This window comes from Bos indicus x Bos taurus, chromosome 6, assembly GCF_003369695.1.
Source record: "Bos indicus x Bos taurus breed Angus x Brahman F1 hybrid chromosome 6, Bos_hybrid_MaternalHap_v2.0, whole genome shotgun sequence".
Lineage (NCBI taxonomy): Eukaryota > Metazoa > Chordata > Mammalia > Artiodactyla > Bovidae > Bos > Bos indicus x Bos taurus.
The window spans coordinates 22,354,105-22,370,718 of NC_040081.1; the positions used below are offsets into that span (position 1 = coordinate 22,354,105).

The following is a 16,614-nucleotide window of genomic DNA, read 5'->3' on the forward strand; positions in this document are numbered from 1 at the left end:
CCCATCTATTCTTGATCTCTTCAGTGTCTACTACGTCTTTACCGTTTCTAATCTTTATTGTGCCCATCTTTGGGCAAAATGTTCCCTTGATATTTCCAATTTTCCTGAAGAAATCTCTAGTCTTTCCCCTTCTGTTGTTTTCTTCTAATTTTATACTCTGTTCATTGAAGAAGGCCTTCTTGTCTCTCTGTACTGTCTTTTGGAAATCTGCATTTAGTTGGGTATATCTTTCCCTTTCTGGTACTATTACTAACAAAGAACTAGTGAGGTGAGAGATTCTAGGTGAGAAAACGAGTTATAATAATTGAAAATTCCAAGTTATTGGGAATATTATATGCCAGGCATTGATAGATTATGCTTATTATATTAACATAGTAATGATAAAGGTGCTTTGTAGGATTTATTTAAGGACCCTGGAATGTAAGTAATGTAATCTTGATTTTAGAGATGAAGACACTGGAGGGTTAGAAAGATGAATTGTTCAAGGTCATATAAGTCATAGGTAGTGGGGCTGGAAATGAGGTGATGGGGGGAAAAAAAAAAAATTGATCCCGAGCAAGTGAGTGTGAGATGTGAGAGAGAGGAATAAATGGAAGATGATTCCTACTTAAGCACTTTTTATGAAGGTAGGAGGCATAGGCAAGTAGGTTTGGGGTAAGTAAATAAGGTGTTCTACTTTGAAAGATTAGATTTGAGATGTTGGCAGGACAAGCCAGGTGGAATCTGGAACCAGGTTATTGGAAACTGAAATGTGAGGGTGAAGTGATCTGGGAGCAATCAGAACATTGGTGAGAGGGCAGCCTTGGGAAAAGGTATAGAGCAGGAGAGGCTGAAGAGAGTGACGTCCATCCAAGAATGGAGAGGAGAGTTGGAGAAGGAATGATTGGAAAGGTTTGGGGAAACCGGAATGTGAAAGAGTAGTGAACAAGCAGTCAGGAGTGGGGAGAACGCCAGAAAGTAGTAAGTAGGTCATTTATTGCATACCAGAGGGGGAAGAGTGTGGGGACTCTTGCTTCATTTGGGAAATAGAAGTTCATGGGTAGTTTATGAAAAATCCAAAAACAATTTCAGTGGATTGGAATGCTCAGGAATTGAGTGACAGGGGTTGAGAAAGGAATGGGTGGTAAAGAAATCTGATGGGCTGCAAGAGATTGGGGGATTTTTTTTTTTTAATTAGGATATGGAAAGTCCTTAAGCTGATGGAAAGGACAGTGGAGAGATTTTTTAAAAGAGCAGATGATAATTTACTGGTGTTAATTCCAAAATGAAATCAAAAGACGACCAGAGGACTATGGAGAAGCTGGCAAAGGGAAAGAATAAGGGTTTTCACCCAGTGACAAAAGAGAAATGAGAAAAGAAAAAAATGGGTGAATATACCAAGAAGAAGTGAGAATTCTAATGGAGAAAAGTTGAGAAAATTATTTTCTGAAAACCTATTTCTCAGGGAGGCATTACTGGCCTTCTGCAATATGTTTTATATTTTGAAAGAGCCCTGCACTTCTCCTTTAAAACATTCATCACACTTATACTTGCTCAGCATTTGGTTTCACCACTAGATTTCAGTCTACTCTTTTTTATTTGTTTTAATTGGAGGCTAATTACAATATTTTGGTTTTTGCCATACATACACATGAATCAGCCATGGGTGTACATGTCTCCCCCATCCTGAACCCCCTCCCACCTCCCTCCCCATCCCATCCCTCAGGGTCATCCCAGTGCACCAGCCCTGAACACCCTGTCTCATGCATCAAACCTGGACTAGCGATCTATTTCACATATGATAATATACATATTTCAATGCCATTCTTTCAAATCATCCCACCCTTGCATTCTCCCACAGAGTCCTAAAAGTCTGTTCTTTATATCTGTGTCTCTTTTGCTTTCTCGCATATAGGGTCATGGTTACCATCTTTCTAAATTCTATGTATATGCGTTAATATATTGTATTGGTGTTTTTCTTTCTGACTTACTTCACTCTGTATAATAGGCTCCAGTTTCATCCACCTCATTAGAACTGATTCAAATGCATTCTTTTTAATTCTGAGTAATATTCTATTGTGTATATGTACCACAGCTTTCTTATCCATTCGTCTGCTGATGGACATCTAGGTTGCTTCCATGTCCTGGCTATTATAAACAGTGCTGTGATGAACATTGGGGTACATGTGTCTATTTCAATTCTGGTTTCCTCGATATGTATGCCCAGCAGTGGGATTTCTTGGTCATATGGCAGTTCTATTTCCATTTTTTTGAGGAATCTCCATACTGTTCTCCATAGTGGCTATACTAGATTGCATTCCCACCAACAGTGTAAGAGAGTTCCTTTTTCTTCACATCCTCTCCACCATTTATTGCTTGTAGACTTTTGGAAAGCAGCCATTCTGACCTGTGTGTGATGATACTTCATGGTGGTTTTGATTTGCATTTCTCTGATAATGAGTGATGTTGAGCATCTTTCCATGTGTTTGTTAGCCATCTGTATGTCTTCTTTGGAGAAATGTCTGTTTAGTTCTTTGGCCCATTTTTTGATTGGATTGCTTATTTTTCTGGAATGGAGCTGCAGGAGTTGCTTGTATATTTTTGAGATGAGTCCTTCATCAGTTGCTTCATTTGCTATTATTTTCTCCCATTCTGAAGGCTGTCTTTTCACCTTGCTTATAGTTTCCTTCATTGTGCAAAGGCTTTTAAATTTAATTAGGTCCCATTTGTTTGTTTTTGCTTTTATTTCCAATATTCTGGGAGGTGGTCATAGAGGATCCTGCTGTAATTTATGTCAGAGAGTGTTTTGCCTATGTTCTCCTCTAGGAGTTTTATAGTTTCTGGTTTAACTTTAGATCTTTAATCCATTTTGAGTTTATTTTTGTGTATGGTGTTAGAAAGTGTTCTGTTTTCATTCTTTTACAAGTGGTTGACCAGTTTTTGCAGCACCTCTTGTTAAAGAGATTGTCTTTTCTCCATTGTATATTCTTGCCTCCTTTGTCAAAGACAAGGTGTCCATAGGTGCATGGATTTATCTCTGGGCTTTCTATTTTGTTGCATTGATCTATATTTCTGTCTTTGTGCCAGTACCATACTGTCTTGATGACTGTAGCTTTGTAGTATAGTCTGAGGTCAGGCAGATTGATTCCTCCAGTTCCATTCTTCTTTCTCAATATTGCTTTGGCTATTTGAGGTTTTTTGTATTTCCATACAAATTGTAAAATTATTTGTTCTAGTTCTCTGAAAAATATCATTGGTAGCTTGATAGGGATTGAACTGAATCTATAGATTGCTTTGGGTAGTATACTCATTTTGACTATATTGATTCTTTCGATCCATGAACATATTTCTCCATCTACTTGGGTCCTCTTTGATTTCTTTCACGAGTGTTTTATAGTTTTCTATATACGGGTTTTTTGTTTCTTTAGGTAGCTTTATTCCTAAGTATTTTATTCTTTTTGTTGCAATGGTGAATGGAATTGTTTCCTTAATTTCTCTGTTTTCTCATTGTTAGTGTATATGAATACAAGGGATTTCTCTGTGTTAATTTTATATCCTGCAACTTTACTGTATTCATTGATTAGCTCTAGTAATTTTCTGGTGGAGTCTTTAGGGTTTTCTATGTAGAGGATCATGTCATCTGCAAACAGTGAGAGTTTTACTTCTTCTTTTCCAATCTGGATTCCTTTTATTTCTTTCTCTTCTCTGATTGCTGTGGCTAAAACTTCCAAATCTATGTTGAATAGTAGTGGTGAGAGTGGGCATCCTTCTCTTGTTCCTGACTTTAGGGGAAATGCTTTCGATTTTTTCACTATTGAGGATAATGTTTGCTGTGGGTTTATCATATATAGCTTTTATTATGTTGAGGTATGTTCCTTCTATGCCTGCTTCCTGGAGGGTTTTTATCATAAATGGATCTTGAATTTTGTCAAAGGCTTTCTCTGCATCTATTGAGATAATCATATGGTTTTTATCTTTCAGTTTGTTAATGTGGTGTATCACATTGATTGATTTGCAAATATTGAAGAATCCTTGCATCCCTGGGACAAAGCCCACTTGGTCATGATGTATGATCTTTTTAATATGTTGTTGGATTCTGTTTGCTCAAATTTTGTTAAGGACTTTTTCATCTATGTTCATCAGTGATAATGGCCTATAGTTTTCTTTTTTTATGGCATCTTTGTCAGGTTATGGTATTAGGGTGATGGTGGCCTCATAGAATGAGTTTGGAAGTTTACCTTCCTCTGCAACTTTCTGAAAGATTTTGAGTAGGATGGGTGTTAGCTCTTCCCTAAATTTTTGGTTGAATTCAGCTGTGAAGCCATCTGGTTCTGGGCTTTTGTTTGTTGGAAGATTTCTGATTACAGTTTCAATTTCCGTACTTGTGATGTGTCTGTTAAGATTTTCCATTTCTTCCTGGTTCAGTTTTGGAAAGTTATACTTTTCTAAGAATTTGTCAATTTCTTCCAAGTTGTCCATTTTATTGGCATATAGTTACTAGTAGCAGTCTCTTAGGATCCTTTGTATTTCTGTGTTGTCTCTTGTGATTTCTCCATTTTCCTTTCTAATTTTGTTGATTTGATTCTTCTCCCTTTTTTTCTTGATGAGTCTGCCTAATGGTTTATCTATTTTATTTATCTTCTCAAAAAACAAGCTTTTAGCTTTTGATTTTTGCTGTGGTCTCCTTTGTTTCTTTTGTACTTATTTCTGCGGTAATTTTTATGATTTCTTTTCCTTCTACTAACCCTGGGGTTCTTCATTTCTTCTTTTTCTAGTTGCTTTAGGTGTAGAGTTAGGTTATTTATTTTATTTTTCTCCTGTTTCTTGAGGTAGGCTTGTACTGCTATGAACCTTCCCCTTAGCACTGCTTTTACTGAATCCCATAGGTTTTGGATTGTTGTATTTGCATTTTCATTTGTTTCTATGCATATTTTGATTTCTTCTGTGATTTGTTGGTTATTCAGAAGTGTGTTGTTTAGCCTCCATATGTTTGTATTTTTAGTGGTTTTTTTCCTTTCAGTTCAGTTCAGTTGCTCAGTCGTGTCCAACTTTTTGCAACCCCATGAACTGCAGCACTCCAGGCCTTCCTGTCCATCACCAACTGCTGGAGTCTACCCAAACCCATGTCCATTGAGTCGGTGATGCCAGTAGTTGACATCTAATCTTACTGCATTGTAATCAGAAAAGATGCTTGAGATGATTTCAAATTTTTGAATTTACCAAGGCTAGATTTACGGCCCAGGATGTGATCTATCCTGGAGAAGGTTCCATGTCCACTTGAGAAAAAGGTGAAATTAATTGTTTTGGGGTGAAATGTCCTATAGATATCATTAGGTCTAACTGGTCCATTGTATCATTTAAAGTTTGTGTTTCCTTGCTAATTTTCTGTTTAGTTGATCTATCCATAGTTGTGAGTGGGGTATTAAAGTCTCCCACAATTATTGTGTTACTGTTAATTTCCCCATTCATACTTGTTAGCATTTGCCTTACATATTGCAGTGCTCCTATGTTGGGTGCATATATATTTATAATTGTTACATCTTCTTCTTGGATTGATCCTTTGATCATTATGTAGTGTCCTTCTTTGTCTCTTTTCATGGCCTTTATTTCAAAGTCTATTTTATCTGATATGAGTATTGTTACTCCTGCTTTCTTTTGGTCTCCATTTGCATGAAATCTCTTTTTCCAGCCCTTCACTTTCAGTCTGTATTGTGTCACTTGTTTCGAGGTGGGTCTCTTGTAGACAGCATATATAGGGGTCTTGTTTTTGTATCCATTCAGCCAGTCTTTGTCTTTTGGTTGGGGCATTCAACTTATTATTACCAATAATTTAAGGTAATTATTGATTTAAGGTAATTATTGATAAGTATGATCCTGTTGCCATTTACTTTGTTGTTTTGGGTTCGAGTTTATAAACCTTTTCTGTGTGTCCTCTCTAGAGAAGATCCTTTAGCATTTTTGAAGAGCTGATTTGGTGGTGCTGAATTCTCTCAGCTTTTGCTTGTCTGTAAAGTTTTTGATTTCTCCTTCATATTTGAATGAGATCCTTGCTGGGTACAGTAATCTGGGTTGTCGTATTTTAAGTATGTCCTGCCATTCCCTCCTGGCCTGAAGAGTTCCTATTGAAAGTTCAGCTGTTATCCTTACGGGAATCCCCTTGTGTGTTATTTGTTGTTTTTCCCTTGCTGCTTTTAATATTTGTTCTTTGTGTTTGATCTTTGTGAATTTGATTATTATGTATCTTAGGGTGTTTTGCCTTGGGTTTATCCTGTTTGGGACTCTCTGGGTTTCTTGGACTTGGGTGATTATTTCCTTCCCCATTTTAGGGAAGTTTTCAACTATTACCTCCTGAAGTATTTTCTCATTGTCTTTCTTTTTGTCTTCTTCTTCTGGGACTCCTATGATTCGAATGTTGGGGTGTTTAACATTGTCCCAGAGGTCTCTGAAGTAGTCCTCATTTCTTTTAATTCTTTTCTTCTTCTCTGCTTCATTTATTTCCACCATTCTATCTTCCACCTCACTTATCCTATCTTCTGCCTCAGTTATTCTACAATTGGTTCCCTCCAGAGTGCTTTTGATCTAGTTATTCCATTATTCATTATTGATTGAGTCTTTTTTATTTCTTCTAGGTCCTTGTTAAACTTTTCTTACATCTTCTCAATCCTTGTCTCCAGACTATTTATCTGTAACTCCATTTGCTTTCAAGACTTTGGGTCATTTTTACCATCATTATTCTGAATTCTTTTTCAGGTAGACGCCCTATCTCCTCTTCTTTGGTTTGGTGGGCTTTTATCATGTTCCTTTACCTGCTGAATATTTCTCTGCCTTTTCATCTTGTTTTGATTGCTGTGTTTGGGGTGGCCTTTCTATATGCTGGAAGTTTGTAGTTCCTTTTTATTGTGGAGTTTCCTCTCTGTGGATGGGGTTGGATGAGTGGCTTGTCAAGATTTCCTGGTTAGGGAAGCTTGTGTCGGTGTTCTGGTGGGTGGAGCTGGATCTGTTCTCTCTGGAGTGCAGTGAAGTGTCCAGTAGTGAGTTTTGAGGTGTCTGTGGGTTTGGTGTGACTTTTGGCCGCCTGTATTTTAGTGCTCAGGGTTGTGTTCCTGGGTTGTTGGAGAATTAGCTCGGTATGTCTTGCTCTGCAACTTGTTGGCTCTTGGGTGGAGCTTGTTTCAGTGTAGGTATGGAGGCTTTTGGATGAGCTCTTGTCGATTAGTGTTCCTTGGAGTCAGGAGTTTTCTAGTGTCCTCAAGTTTTGGATTTAAGCCTCCTGTCTCTGGCTTTCAGTCTTATTCTTACAGTAGCCTCAAGACTTCTCCATCAGCACCAATGATAAAACATCTAGGTTAATGGTGAAAAGATTCTCCACAGTGAGGGACACCCAGAGAGGTTCACAGAGTTACATGGAGAAGAGAAGAGGGAGGAGGGAGATAGAGGTGACCAGGAGGAGAAGAGGGGGATTCAAAAGGGGAGAGAGCAATCTAGTCAGTAATCAATTCCCTATTTGCTCTCCACAGTCTGGAACACTCAGAGAGGTTCACAGAGTTACATAGAGAAGAAGAGAGAGGAAGGAGATAGAGGTGACCAGGAGGAGAGGAGAAGGAGTCACAAGGATAGAGACCAGTCTAGCCAGTAATCAGTTTCCTAGGTGTTCTCCACATTCTGGAACACCCAAAGAGATTCAGAGTTAAGTAGAGAAGAGAATGGGGAGGGAGGAGATAGAGGTGACCTGGGGGAGAAAGAGGAGAGTCAAAAGGGGAGAGAGCAATCAAGCCAATAATCATGCTCCTAAGTAAAAATAGGTACTGAAGATTGGATTCTTAAAGGTTCAAAATTGATAACAAATACCAAAAAGCAAAAATTAAAAATCTAGAGTAGAGGTTAGACTCTAAAAATACAATATTAAAAAAACAAAACAAAATTGCAAAAATTATAAAATATATATATGAAATTTGCTTTAAAAATAAGGTCTTTTTTTTTTTACAAGGTAATAGGTTTTAAAAATGAAAATTAAAGGAGTGATAAAGAACTTAAAAATTAAAAAAATGATAATAGTAAGATATATCTAGAATTTACTCTGGAGCTGTTGAGGGGTCAGTTCAGTTTCAGATAGTTCCGTGTTCCAGCTTATACTTCTTCTGAAGGTGTATAGGCCCCTTCCAATATAGTCAATTCTAACTACAGGGTTTTAATCTCTTGCACCTGTCACTTCCAAAGCAGTTCCCTCTTCTTTGTTTATTTTGGCTTCCTCTGTTTGCAAGTCTCTTCAGTGTCTAATTTCTGCCCTAACACAAGGATGCGAAGGTGGTCATTTATTTAGGCTCATTTGTTCAATTGTGCTGCAGGGAGGGAGGAACACTGCAAACAAATATCCCTGGCATGTGTGGGGAGTGCTTGCAGTGTCTGGGCCACACTGGGTTTGCCCCCACTCACGGCGTGTGTGCTTTCCTGGTTTACGCTGCTCAGGCTCCAGGTTGCTCTGCAGGGGAACGTTCTAAAGTGGGCCCTGGGTTGCGTGCACTTCCCAGGTCTAAGCCGCTCAGGTTCAGGTTCTCGTGTACTCCACAAAGGCACAGACTCCGTTGGGTCTGCATTTTTTGCCCTTCCCAGGTCTGAGCAGCTCAGGAGATCAGGTGCTTGGTGAGCGCACAGTCCCCAGGTGGGCAGTGCATCTTATCACCTGCCTTGTCCCGGCCATTTGGGTTTCCTGGGCGCGCAGCGGGAGCACCATCTCAGTTGTGCTGTGTGTCTCCTCTGGGGAGCTGATCTATGGTTGCAACCCTTCTGGCAAATGTCAACCGTCCAGGATCCCAGGAAGACTTGGTTAGCAACTGGGAGCCTGCTCACAGTAGAGGATGCTGTCTCTGGGCCCGAGTTTGCCCCTTGCCTTCTGCTTCTGGCTGTCACCCGGCTGCCTCCTTGCCTCTGGTGGGGGGTAGGCTGGTCCTCAGCTGGCTAGCTCTCCTCTGGTATTCGCTCAGTCCTTTGTTCTGTGAGCGGGCCAGCAGTGCCTTGCTGCTGCTGCTGCTAAGTCGTTTCAGTCGTGTCCGATTCTGTGTGATCCCAGAGACGGCAGCCTACCAGGCTCCCCTGTCCCTGGGATTCTCCAGGCAAGAACACTGGAGTGGGCTGCCATTTCCTTCTCCAATGCATGAAAGTGAAAAGTGAAAGGGAAGTCGCTCAGTCGTGTCCTACTCTTCGCGACCCCATGGACTGCAGCCTACCAGGCTCCTCCGTCCATGGGACTTTCCAGGCAAGAGTACTGGAGTGGGATGCCATTGCCTTCTCTGGGCAGTGCCTTAGGTTAGAGCTTTTTACGGGAAAGTTCTCTCTCTCTCTTTGTCTTTTTTCTCTCTTTCTCTCTGGCTATCCCACAGTTTGGGTTGCTCTCTCCTGTTAACTCCCTCAGATTGTCCTCAGGGCATTCAGGCCCAGTCCTTAGGCTAAGCAATGCAGCCCGTGCCTCCCTGTTCAGCCCTCACTTGCTGGTGGCGGATGCGAGCGTCTGGGCTTCTCCACTGGGAGTTGTGGTTAGGTGAGGAATCTGTGGGTTTTATTTATTTGTTTTTTTCCTCCTGGTTATGTTGCCCTCTGAGGTTCTAAAACTCCCCACAAACCTACCGGTGAGAGGGTTCCCTGGTGTTTATAAACTTTGTCCTATCTCCTTTTGAAGACAATGGGCTGCCTTTCTGGGTGCCTGGTGTCCTCCACCAGCATTCAGAAGTTGTTTTGTGGAATTTTCTCAGCGTTCAAATGATCTTTCAAAGAATTTGTGGGGGAGAAAGTGGTCTCCCCGTCCTATTCCCCCACCGTCTTAGGACCGGCCCCCTCAGTCTACACTTTTAAGAGGGCAGTCAGCATGTCTGCCTTGTTCCTTGCTGAACCTCCAGTATATAGCAAAAACTGCATACCTGGTGCATGGTAAATGCTCAGCAGAGATTTGATGCATTAATACTTGACATTGCCATAGATTCTCTCTCTCGTTCTTGCTGAAAAATGCCTGACTCGCAGTAAACACTTGAGAGAGACTTGCTAAATGAATGATTCTTCTCAATGAAATAGGAAGTCAGTTCATTAAGTGAGATAATAATTAAAACATTTTGAGCGCTAGGTACTGGATTAAATAATTATATCCTGGCTGCTGTAACAAACTGCAGCGTTTTAGTGGTTTATGTAGTAAAAGTTTCTTTTTTACTGAGTAACACTACAGAATGGCTGTTTCTAATGGGCAGGCAGCTCTCCTCTTTTTCGAGACCCAGACTCCTTCCATCTCCACCATCTCCTAGGCCTTTGCCTGTGAACTGGGGAAGACAACGAGAATGTAGTCTCACAGACTTCTAATAGGTTAAGAAGCCACATCCTACAGGCAGCTCCAAATTACAGAAATGGAAATATGAATTTCAGTGGACCCTGAGCCATCTCTTCCACACATTTCCTTTTTTTTTTTTTTTTTAACCATTCCACAATAGCCCGATGACAGAAGTACTATTTATTATCCCCATTTTACAGATAAGACAACTGAGGCTTAGACCTGTCCCAAAACAATATGATTCTAATTTGAGATTTAAACTCATGTTCCTCTGATTCCATATCCCATTCTACACTTAATTATAGCCAAAAGGCCAAGAAACGATCCATAGCCCATTCTAAACCATTAGACCTTTTTTTCTCAAGTGGAAGTGATTTTGTTCCCAAGATACAGGAGAACATTTGGCAATGTCTGTAGAATTTTTTGAGGGGAGTGGGGGTTACGTATTACTGGTGTCTAGTAGGTAGAGGTCAGGTATGCTGCTCAACATCATAGAGTGTATTGATATAAAACCTCCCCCACTCACAGCATACATACACAAAACAAAAACTTATTAGGCTCAAAATGTCACTAGGCCAGAATTCTGTACCAGACTGTATACTACCCATGATGGGGGAAGGTCAAGTGTAGGTAAGACATGATTGGAAAAGATTAGGAACAGCAGCTGTGAGGTATAAGCTATGATTCATTATGAAACGGAGAAGGCAATGTCAACCCACTCCAGTACTCTTGCCTGGAAACTCCCATGGACGGGGGAGCCTGGTGGGCTGCAGTCCATGGGCTCGCTAATAGTCAGACATGACTGAGCGACTTCACTTTCACTTTTCACTTTCCTGCATTGGAGAAGGAAATGGCAACCCACTCCAGTGTTCTTGCCTGGAAACTCCCATGGACGGAGGAGCCTGGTGGGCTGCAGTCCATGGGGTCGCACAGAGTCAGACACGACTGAGCGACTTCACTTTCACTTTTCACTTTCCTGCATTGGAGAAGGAAATGGCAACCCACTCCAGTACTCTTGCCTGGAAACTCCCATGGACGGGGGAGCCTGGTGGGCTGCAGTCCATGGGCTCGCTAATAGTCAGACATGACTGAGCGACTTCACTTTCACTTTTCACTTTCCTGCATTGGAGAAGGAAATGGCAACCCACTCCAGTGTTCTTGCCTGGAAACTCCCATGGACGGAGGAGCCTGGTGGGCTGCAGTCCATGGGGTCGCACAGAGTCAGACACGACTGAGCGACTTCACTTTCACTTTTCACTTTCCTGCATTGGAGAAGGAAATGGCAACCCACTCCAGTGTTCTTGCCTGGAAACTCCCATGGACGGAGGAGCCTGGTGGGCTGCAGTCCATGGGGTCGCACAGAGTCAGACACGACTGAAGCAAGTGACTTAGCAGCAGCAGCAGCATTATGAAAAGATATGAAGAGCGACTTCCTTGGTGGTCCAGTGGTTAAGACGCTGAGCTTGAGGGAGGCCTGGATTCAATGCCTGATCAGAGAATTAGAGCCTGAATACCACAACTAAGACTCTGTGCAGCTAAATTAAAGTAAAAAAGAAATATGAAGGATTGGCAAACAGCAGAAATGTGCTGGTGGCTGTCAAATGTGAAGAATGTAGGTGGCTCTATCATTTTTCTATTAGCTACTTGACTAAATGACAACTTGGCATTTCTGGGACCTGATGATACTTTTAAAGAAGTAAGTGATCTGTACTTTACTGGGTGAAAATATTATCTCTTTAACCATTTTATTTCTGAATTCAGGGAGACCAGACTCGTCCTTTTATCACATCCAGTCCTACAAATGGGGCCAAAACCATTGCAGAAGGTTGGCTCTCTCCAAACCCCTATGACCTGAATTATGGGGACGTACATTTTTATGATTATGTGACTGACTGCTGGAATTGGAGAACTTTCCCCAAAGCTCGATTTGTATCTGAGTATGGATATCAGTCCTGGCCTTCCTTCAGTACATTAGAAAAGGTAAGCCATCTTTGATTTCCCAGGGATTCAGAATTGTAGACTATGGGCATATGTCACTTCCTCACCGTGGTTCCGAAAGTCAAATGAAATCTATTTCTTGTTTAAACAGAAGTTTAGGAAGAAGATAATAGGGAAGAACTTTTTATCCTTAACTTTTGGGGCACTAAACTGTTATAGTCATCATTTTGTGGATTATAACTTTTCCATATTGCTTTTATTTACATTCTTTCAAGAGCATTTAAAAATTCAGTGGGAAGCCAGTGATTACTTAAGCCTGATTTGTTATGTGAAATACATGAAAATTACTTTCACTTACTACTTTCTATATGTCCTACAACTGTTTTTATTATTTATGGATACTCAGAACTGGATAGTTTGCTACAGTAAGAGAAATGAGTAAATAAACCTTTGTCTGTTGTTATTATGTTGTAGCATTCCTTTTTATTTTCCCAGCGACAGAATTTTTTTTATATTTAAAAACAAAAGCAATTGCCCCCCAAAGAACCCCCCAACAAACAAAAAATCAGATTAAATAAAAAAGTTACAGTGAATACACCCAGCAAACATCTGTATGTGCAACTCACTACTGTGTCTGTTACTGCGGCACAAACCTCAAACAATATACAGTGTTCTGGGGGTGTGGATGGAGGCCCAAGTTTAAACTCTGTGGGGTTTGGGGAGACAAGATGGGGTGAGAGGGGAAATCAATTTTTCTTAATTCTGTCCATATAAATATATTTATAAAGACCAAAAAAGAAAAGGGAGCTTGGAATGATAAGGGAAATAGGAGAATGGGGGAGTATGGGACCCTCCCAATTCTACCTGACCAAAAAATATGAATTAATTTCATGGTGAGAGAGGAGATAAAAAATGATAGAAGAAGATAGGAAAGAGAGGGAAGCAGACATGGGCCAACCAGGGAAAAGGAGGGACCCTTGGCAGGGGAGTGAGAAAGAGTCCAGTGCCGGTGTGAGTGTCTGTTTCCATCTTCATCCCCACCGTCTTAGGCTCCAGTTCAGTGTCTGCCTGTGGACTTATCTTACTCTCTGCCTCTGTCTGTGGTCTGACAGGGCCCCTCGATCCCCTCCACCTTGCCCCGACCCCTGCCATGCTGGTCCCTTCTCTTTTCCATTTATTGGGATCTGGCTTGCTCCAGGATCCTCAGGTCATAGTTCTTTTCGGCCACTCTAAGTTTGTTGAAGTGAAGGGAGGCATTCTGAGACGCCAGGGGGCTGGGGAACACAGCCACGATGCCTTACAAGGCAGTGAAGTCCGAGTGACAGCTGTTCTCAGCAATCCCACCATTGTCCCCCCTCCCCCACCCCATGGTAATGTAAGTTTCCATGTTTTAAATAGTTGGAATTCCATCACCTCCACTAGCTTTGTTTGTAGTGATGCTTCCTAAGGCCCATTTGACTTCTCACTCCAAGATGTCTGTCTCTAGGTGAGTCATCACACCATTGTGGTTATCTGGGTCATTAAGATCTTTTTTATATACTTCTTATGTGTATTCTTGCCATCTCTTCTTAATATCGTCTGCTTCTGTTAGGTCCATACCATTTCTGTCCTTTACTGTGCCCATCTTTGCGTGAAAAAATTTGATTCTGTGAAAGTGCTGTACTCAATATGTCAGCAAATTTGAAAAACTCAGTAGTGGCCACAGGACTGGAAAAGGTCAGTTTTCATTACAATCTCAAAGAAGGGCAATGCCAAACAATGTTCAAACTACCACCCAATTGCACTCATCTCACATGCTAGCAAAGTAATGCTCAAAATTCTCCAAGCCAGGCTTCCACAGTATGTGAACCATGAATTTCCAGATGTTCAAGCTGGATTTAGAAAAGGCAGAGGAACCAGAGATCAAACTGCCAACATCCACTGAATCATCGAAAAAGCAAGAGTTCCAAAAAAACGTCTACTTCTGCTTTATTGACTACACCAAAGCCTCTGTGTAGATCACAATGGACTGTGAAAAATTCTGAAAGAGACGGGAATACCAGACCACCTTATCTGCCTCCTGAAAAACCTGTACGCAGGTCAAGAAGTAACAGTTAAAACTGGACATGAAACAACAGACTGGTTCCAAATTGGGAAAGGAGTACGTCAAGGCTGTATATTGTCATCCTGCTTATTTAGCTTATATGCAGAGTACATCATGTGAAGTGCCAGGCTGGATGAAGCACAAGATGGAATCAAGATTGCTGGGAGAAATATCAGTAACTTCAGATACGCAGATGACACCACCCTTACGGCAGAAAGTGAAGAAGAACTAAAGAGCCTCTTGATGAAAGTGAAAGAGGAAAGTGAAAAAGTTGGTTTAAAACTTAACATTCAGAAAACTAAGATCATGGCATCAAGTCTCATCAATTCATGGCAAATAGATGGGGAAACAATGGAAACAGTGAGAGACCTTATTTTGGGGGGCTCCAAAATCACTGCAGATGGTGATTGCAGCCATGAAATTAAAAGATGCTTGCTCCTTGGAAGAAAAGCTATGACCAACCTAGATAGCCTATTACAAAGCAGAGACATTACTCTGTCAACAAAGGTCCATCTAGTCAAAGCTATGGTTTTTCCAGTAGTCATGTATGCGTGTGAGAGTTGGACTATGAAGGAAGCTGAGCACTGAAGAATTGATGCTTTTGAACTGTCATATTGGAGAAGACTCTTGAGAATCCCTTGGACCAGAAGGAGATCAGATCAGTTCAGTCACTCAGTCGTGTCCAGTCTTTGCGACCCCATGGCCTGCAGCACACTGGGCTTCCCTGTCCATTACCAATTCCTGGAGCTTACTCAAACTCATGTCCATCGAGTTGATGATGCCATCCAACCATCTCATCCTCTGTCCTCAAATCAGTCCATCCTAAAGGAAATCAGTCCTGAATATTCATTGGAAGGACTGATGCTGAAGCTCCAATACTTTGGCCACCTGATGCGAAGAACTGACTCATTGGGAAAGACCCTGATGCTGGGAAAGATTGAATGCAGAAGGAGAAGGGGATGACAGAGGATGAGGTGGTTGGATGGCATCACTGACTCGATGGGCATGAGTCTGAGCAAGCTCCGGGAGTTGGTGATGGACAGGGAGGCCTGCTGTGCTGCAGTCCGTGGGTTTGCAAAGAGTTGGCCATGACTGAGCGACTGAACTGAACTTGCATGAAATGTTCCCTTGGTATCTCTAATTTTCTTGAAGAGATCTCTAGTCTTTTCTAGTCTATTTTTTCCTCTGTTTACATTGATCACTTAGGAAGGCTATCTTATCTCTCCTCACTGTTCTTTGGAACTCTACATTCAGATGGAGGTATCTTTCCTTTTCACCTTTGCCTTTCACTTCTCTTCTTTTCTCAGCTATTTGTAAGGCCTCCTCAGACAACCATTTTACCTTTTTGCATTTCTTTTTCTTGGGAATGGTTTTCATCATGGCCTCCTATACAGTGTTACAGACCTCCATCCATAGTTCTTCAGGCACTCTATCAGATCTAATACTGGGTTTTGTAATAAACTGATCAGCATTTGTATATTAGAACTTCTATACACTCCAGTGTTCTTGCTTGGAGAATCCCAGGGACGGGGAAGCCTGGTGGGCTGCCATCTGTGGGGTCGCACAGAGTTGGACATGACTGAAGCGACTTAGCAGCAGCAGCAGCAACACTAGCTATATTGCCTTGAACAGATCATTCATTCTTTTTGAATTTCAATGTTCTCATCTGTAAATTGGGGTTAATAGTAGTAGATACTTCAAGGAGCATTTGTTTTTTTGTGTGTGTTCACATTCAGATATGCATGTGTGCCATATGATTGTGTATAAACACTAAATTAATACATTGAAACACAGCAGATTTCTTGATACATAGTGATGAGCTCTTAAAATGTAAGCTATTGTTACTATTCATATAGTCAATGCTGCGTCGTGTCCGACTCTGTGCGACCCCATAAGACACCAGCCCACCAGGCTCCCCTGTCCCTGAGATTCTCCAAGCAGGAACACTGGAGTGGGTTGCCATTTCCTTCTCCTGTGCATGAAAGTGAAAAGCGAAAGTGAAGTCACTCAGTCGTATCCGACTCTTAGCGACCCCATGGACTTCAGCCCACCAGGTCCTCTGCCCATGGGATTCTCCAGGCGAGAGTACTGGAGTGGGGTGCCATCGCCTTCTCCAAAGTCAACACTAGCTATATGGTTTAAAAGAAAGTTGGAGCTAGACTACACTAACTAGCTTTGGATTCTGGGCAAGTAACTTAATCTTTCTGTGCCTGGTTTCCTCATTCTGTAAAACAGGGTGATAATAGTACTTAGTCATAGGGTTGTTATGATGATTAAGTGAGTTAATATTTTGAAAGCAATCAGA

General features: G+C 41.3%; 1 protein-coding gene across 2 annotated transcripts in view; it reads left to right on the forward strand.

The window, feature by feature from the left end:
* Positions 1-16,614, forward strand: part of MANBA (mannosidase beta) — a 128,425-nt gene that overhangs the window by 73,988 nt on the left and 37,823 nt on the right. For both annotated transcript variants that reach the window (XM_027543960.1, XM_027543961.1), the window contains exon 12: positions 12,050-12,268. In XM_027543960.1, coding sequence (XP_027399761.1) covers positions 12,050-12,268 — 219 coding nt within the window. The remainder of the gene's footprint in view (positions 1-12,049; positions 12,269-16,614) is intronic.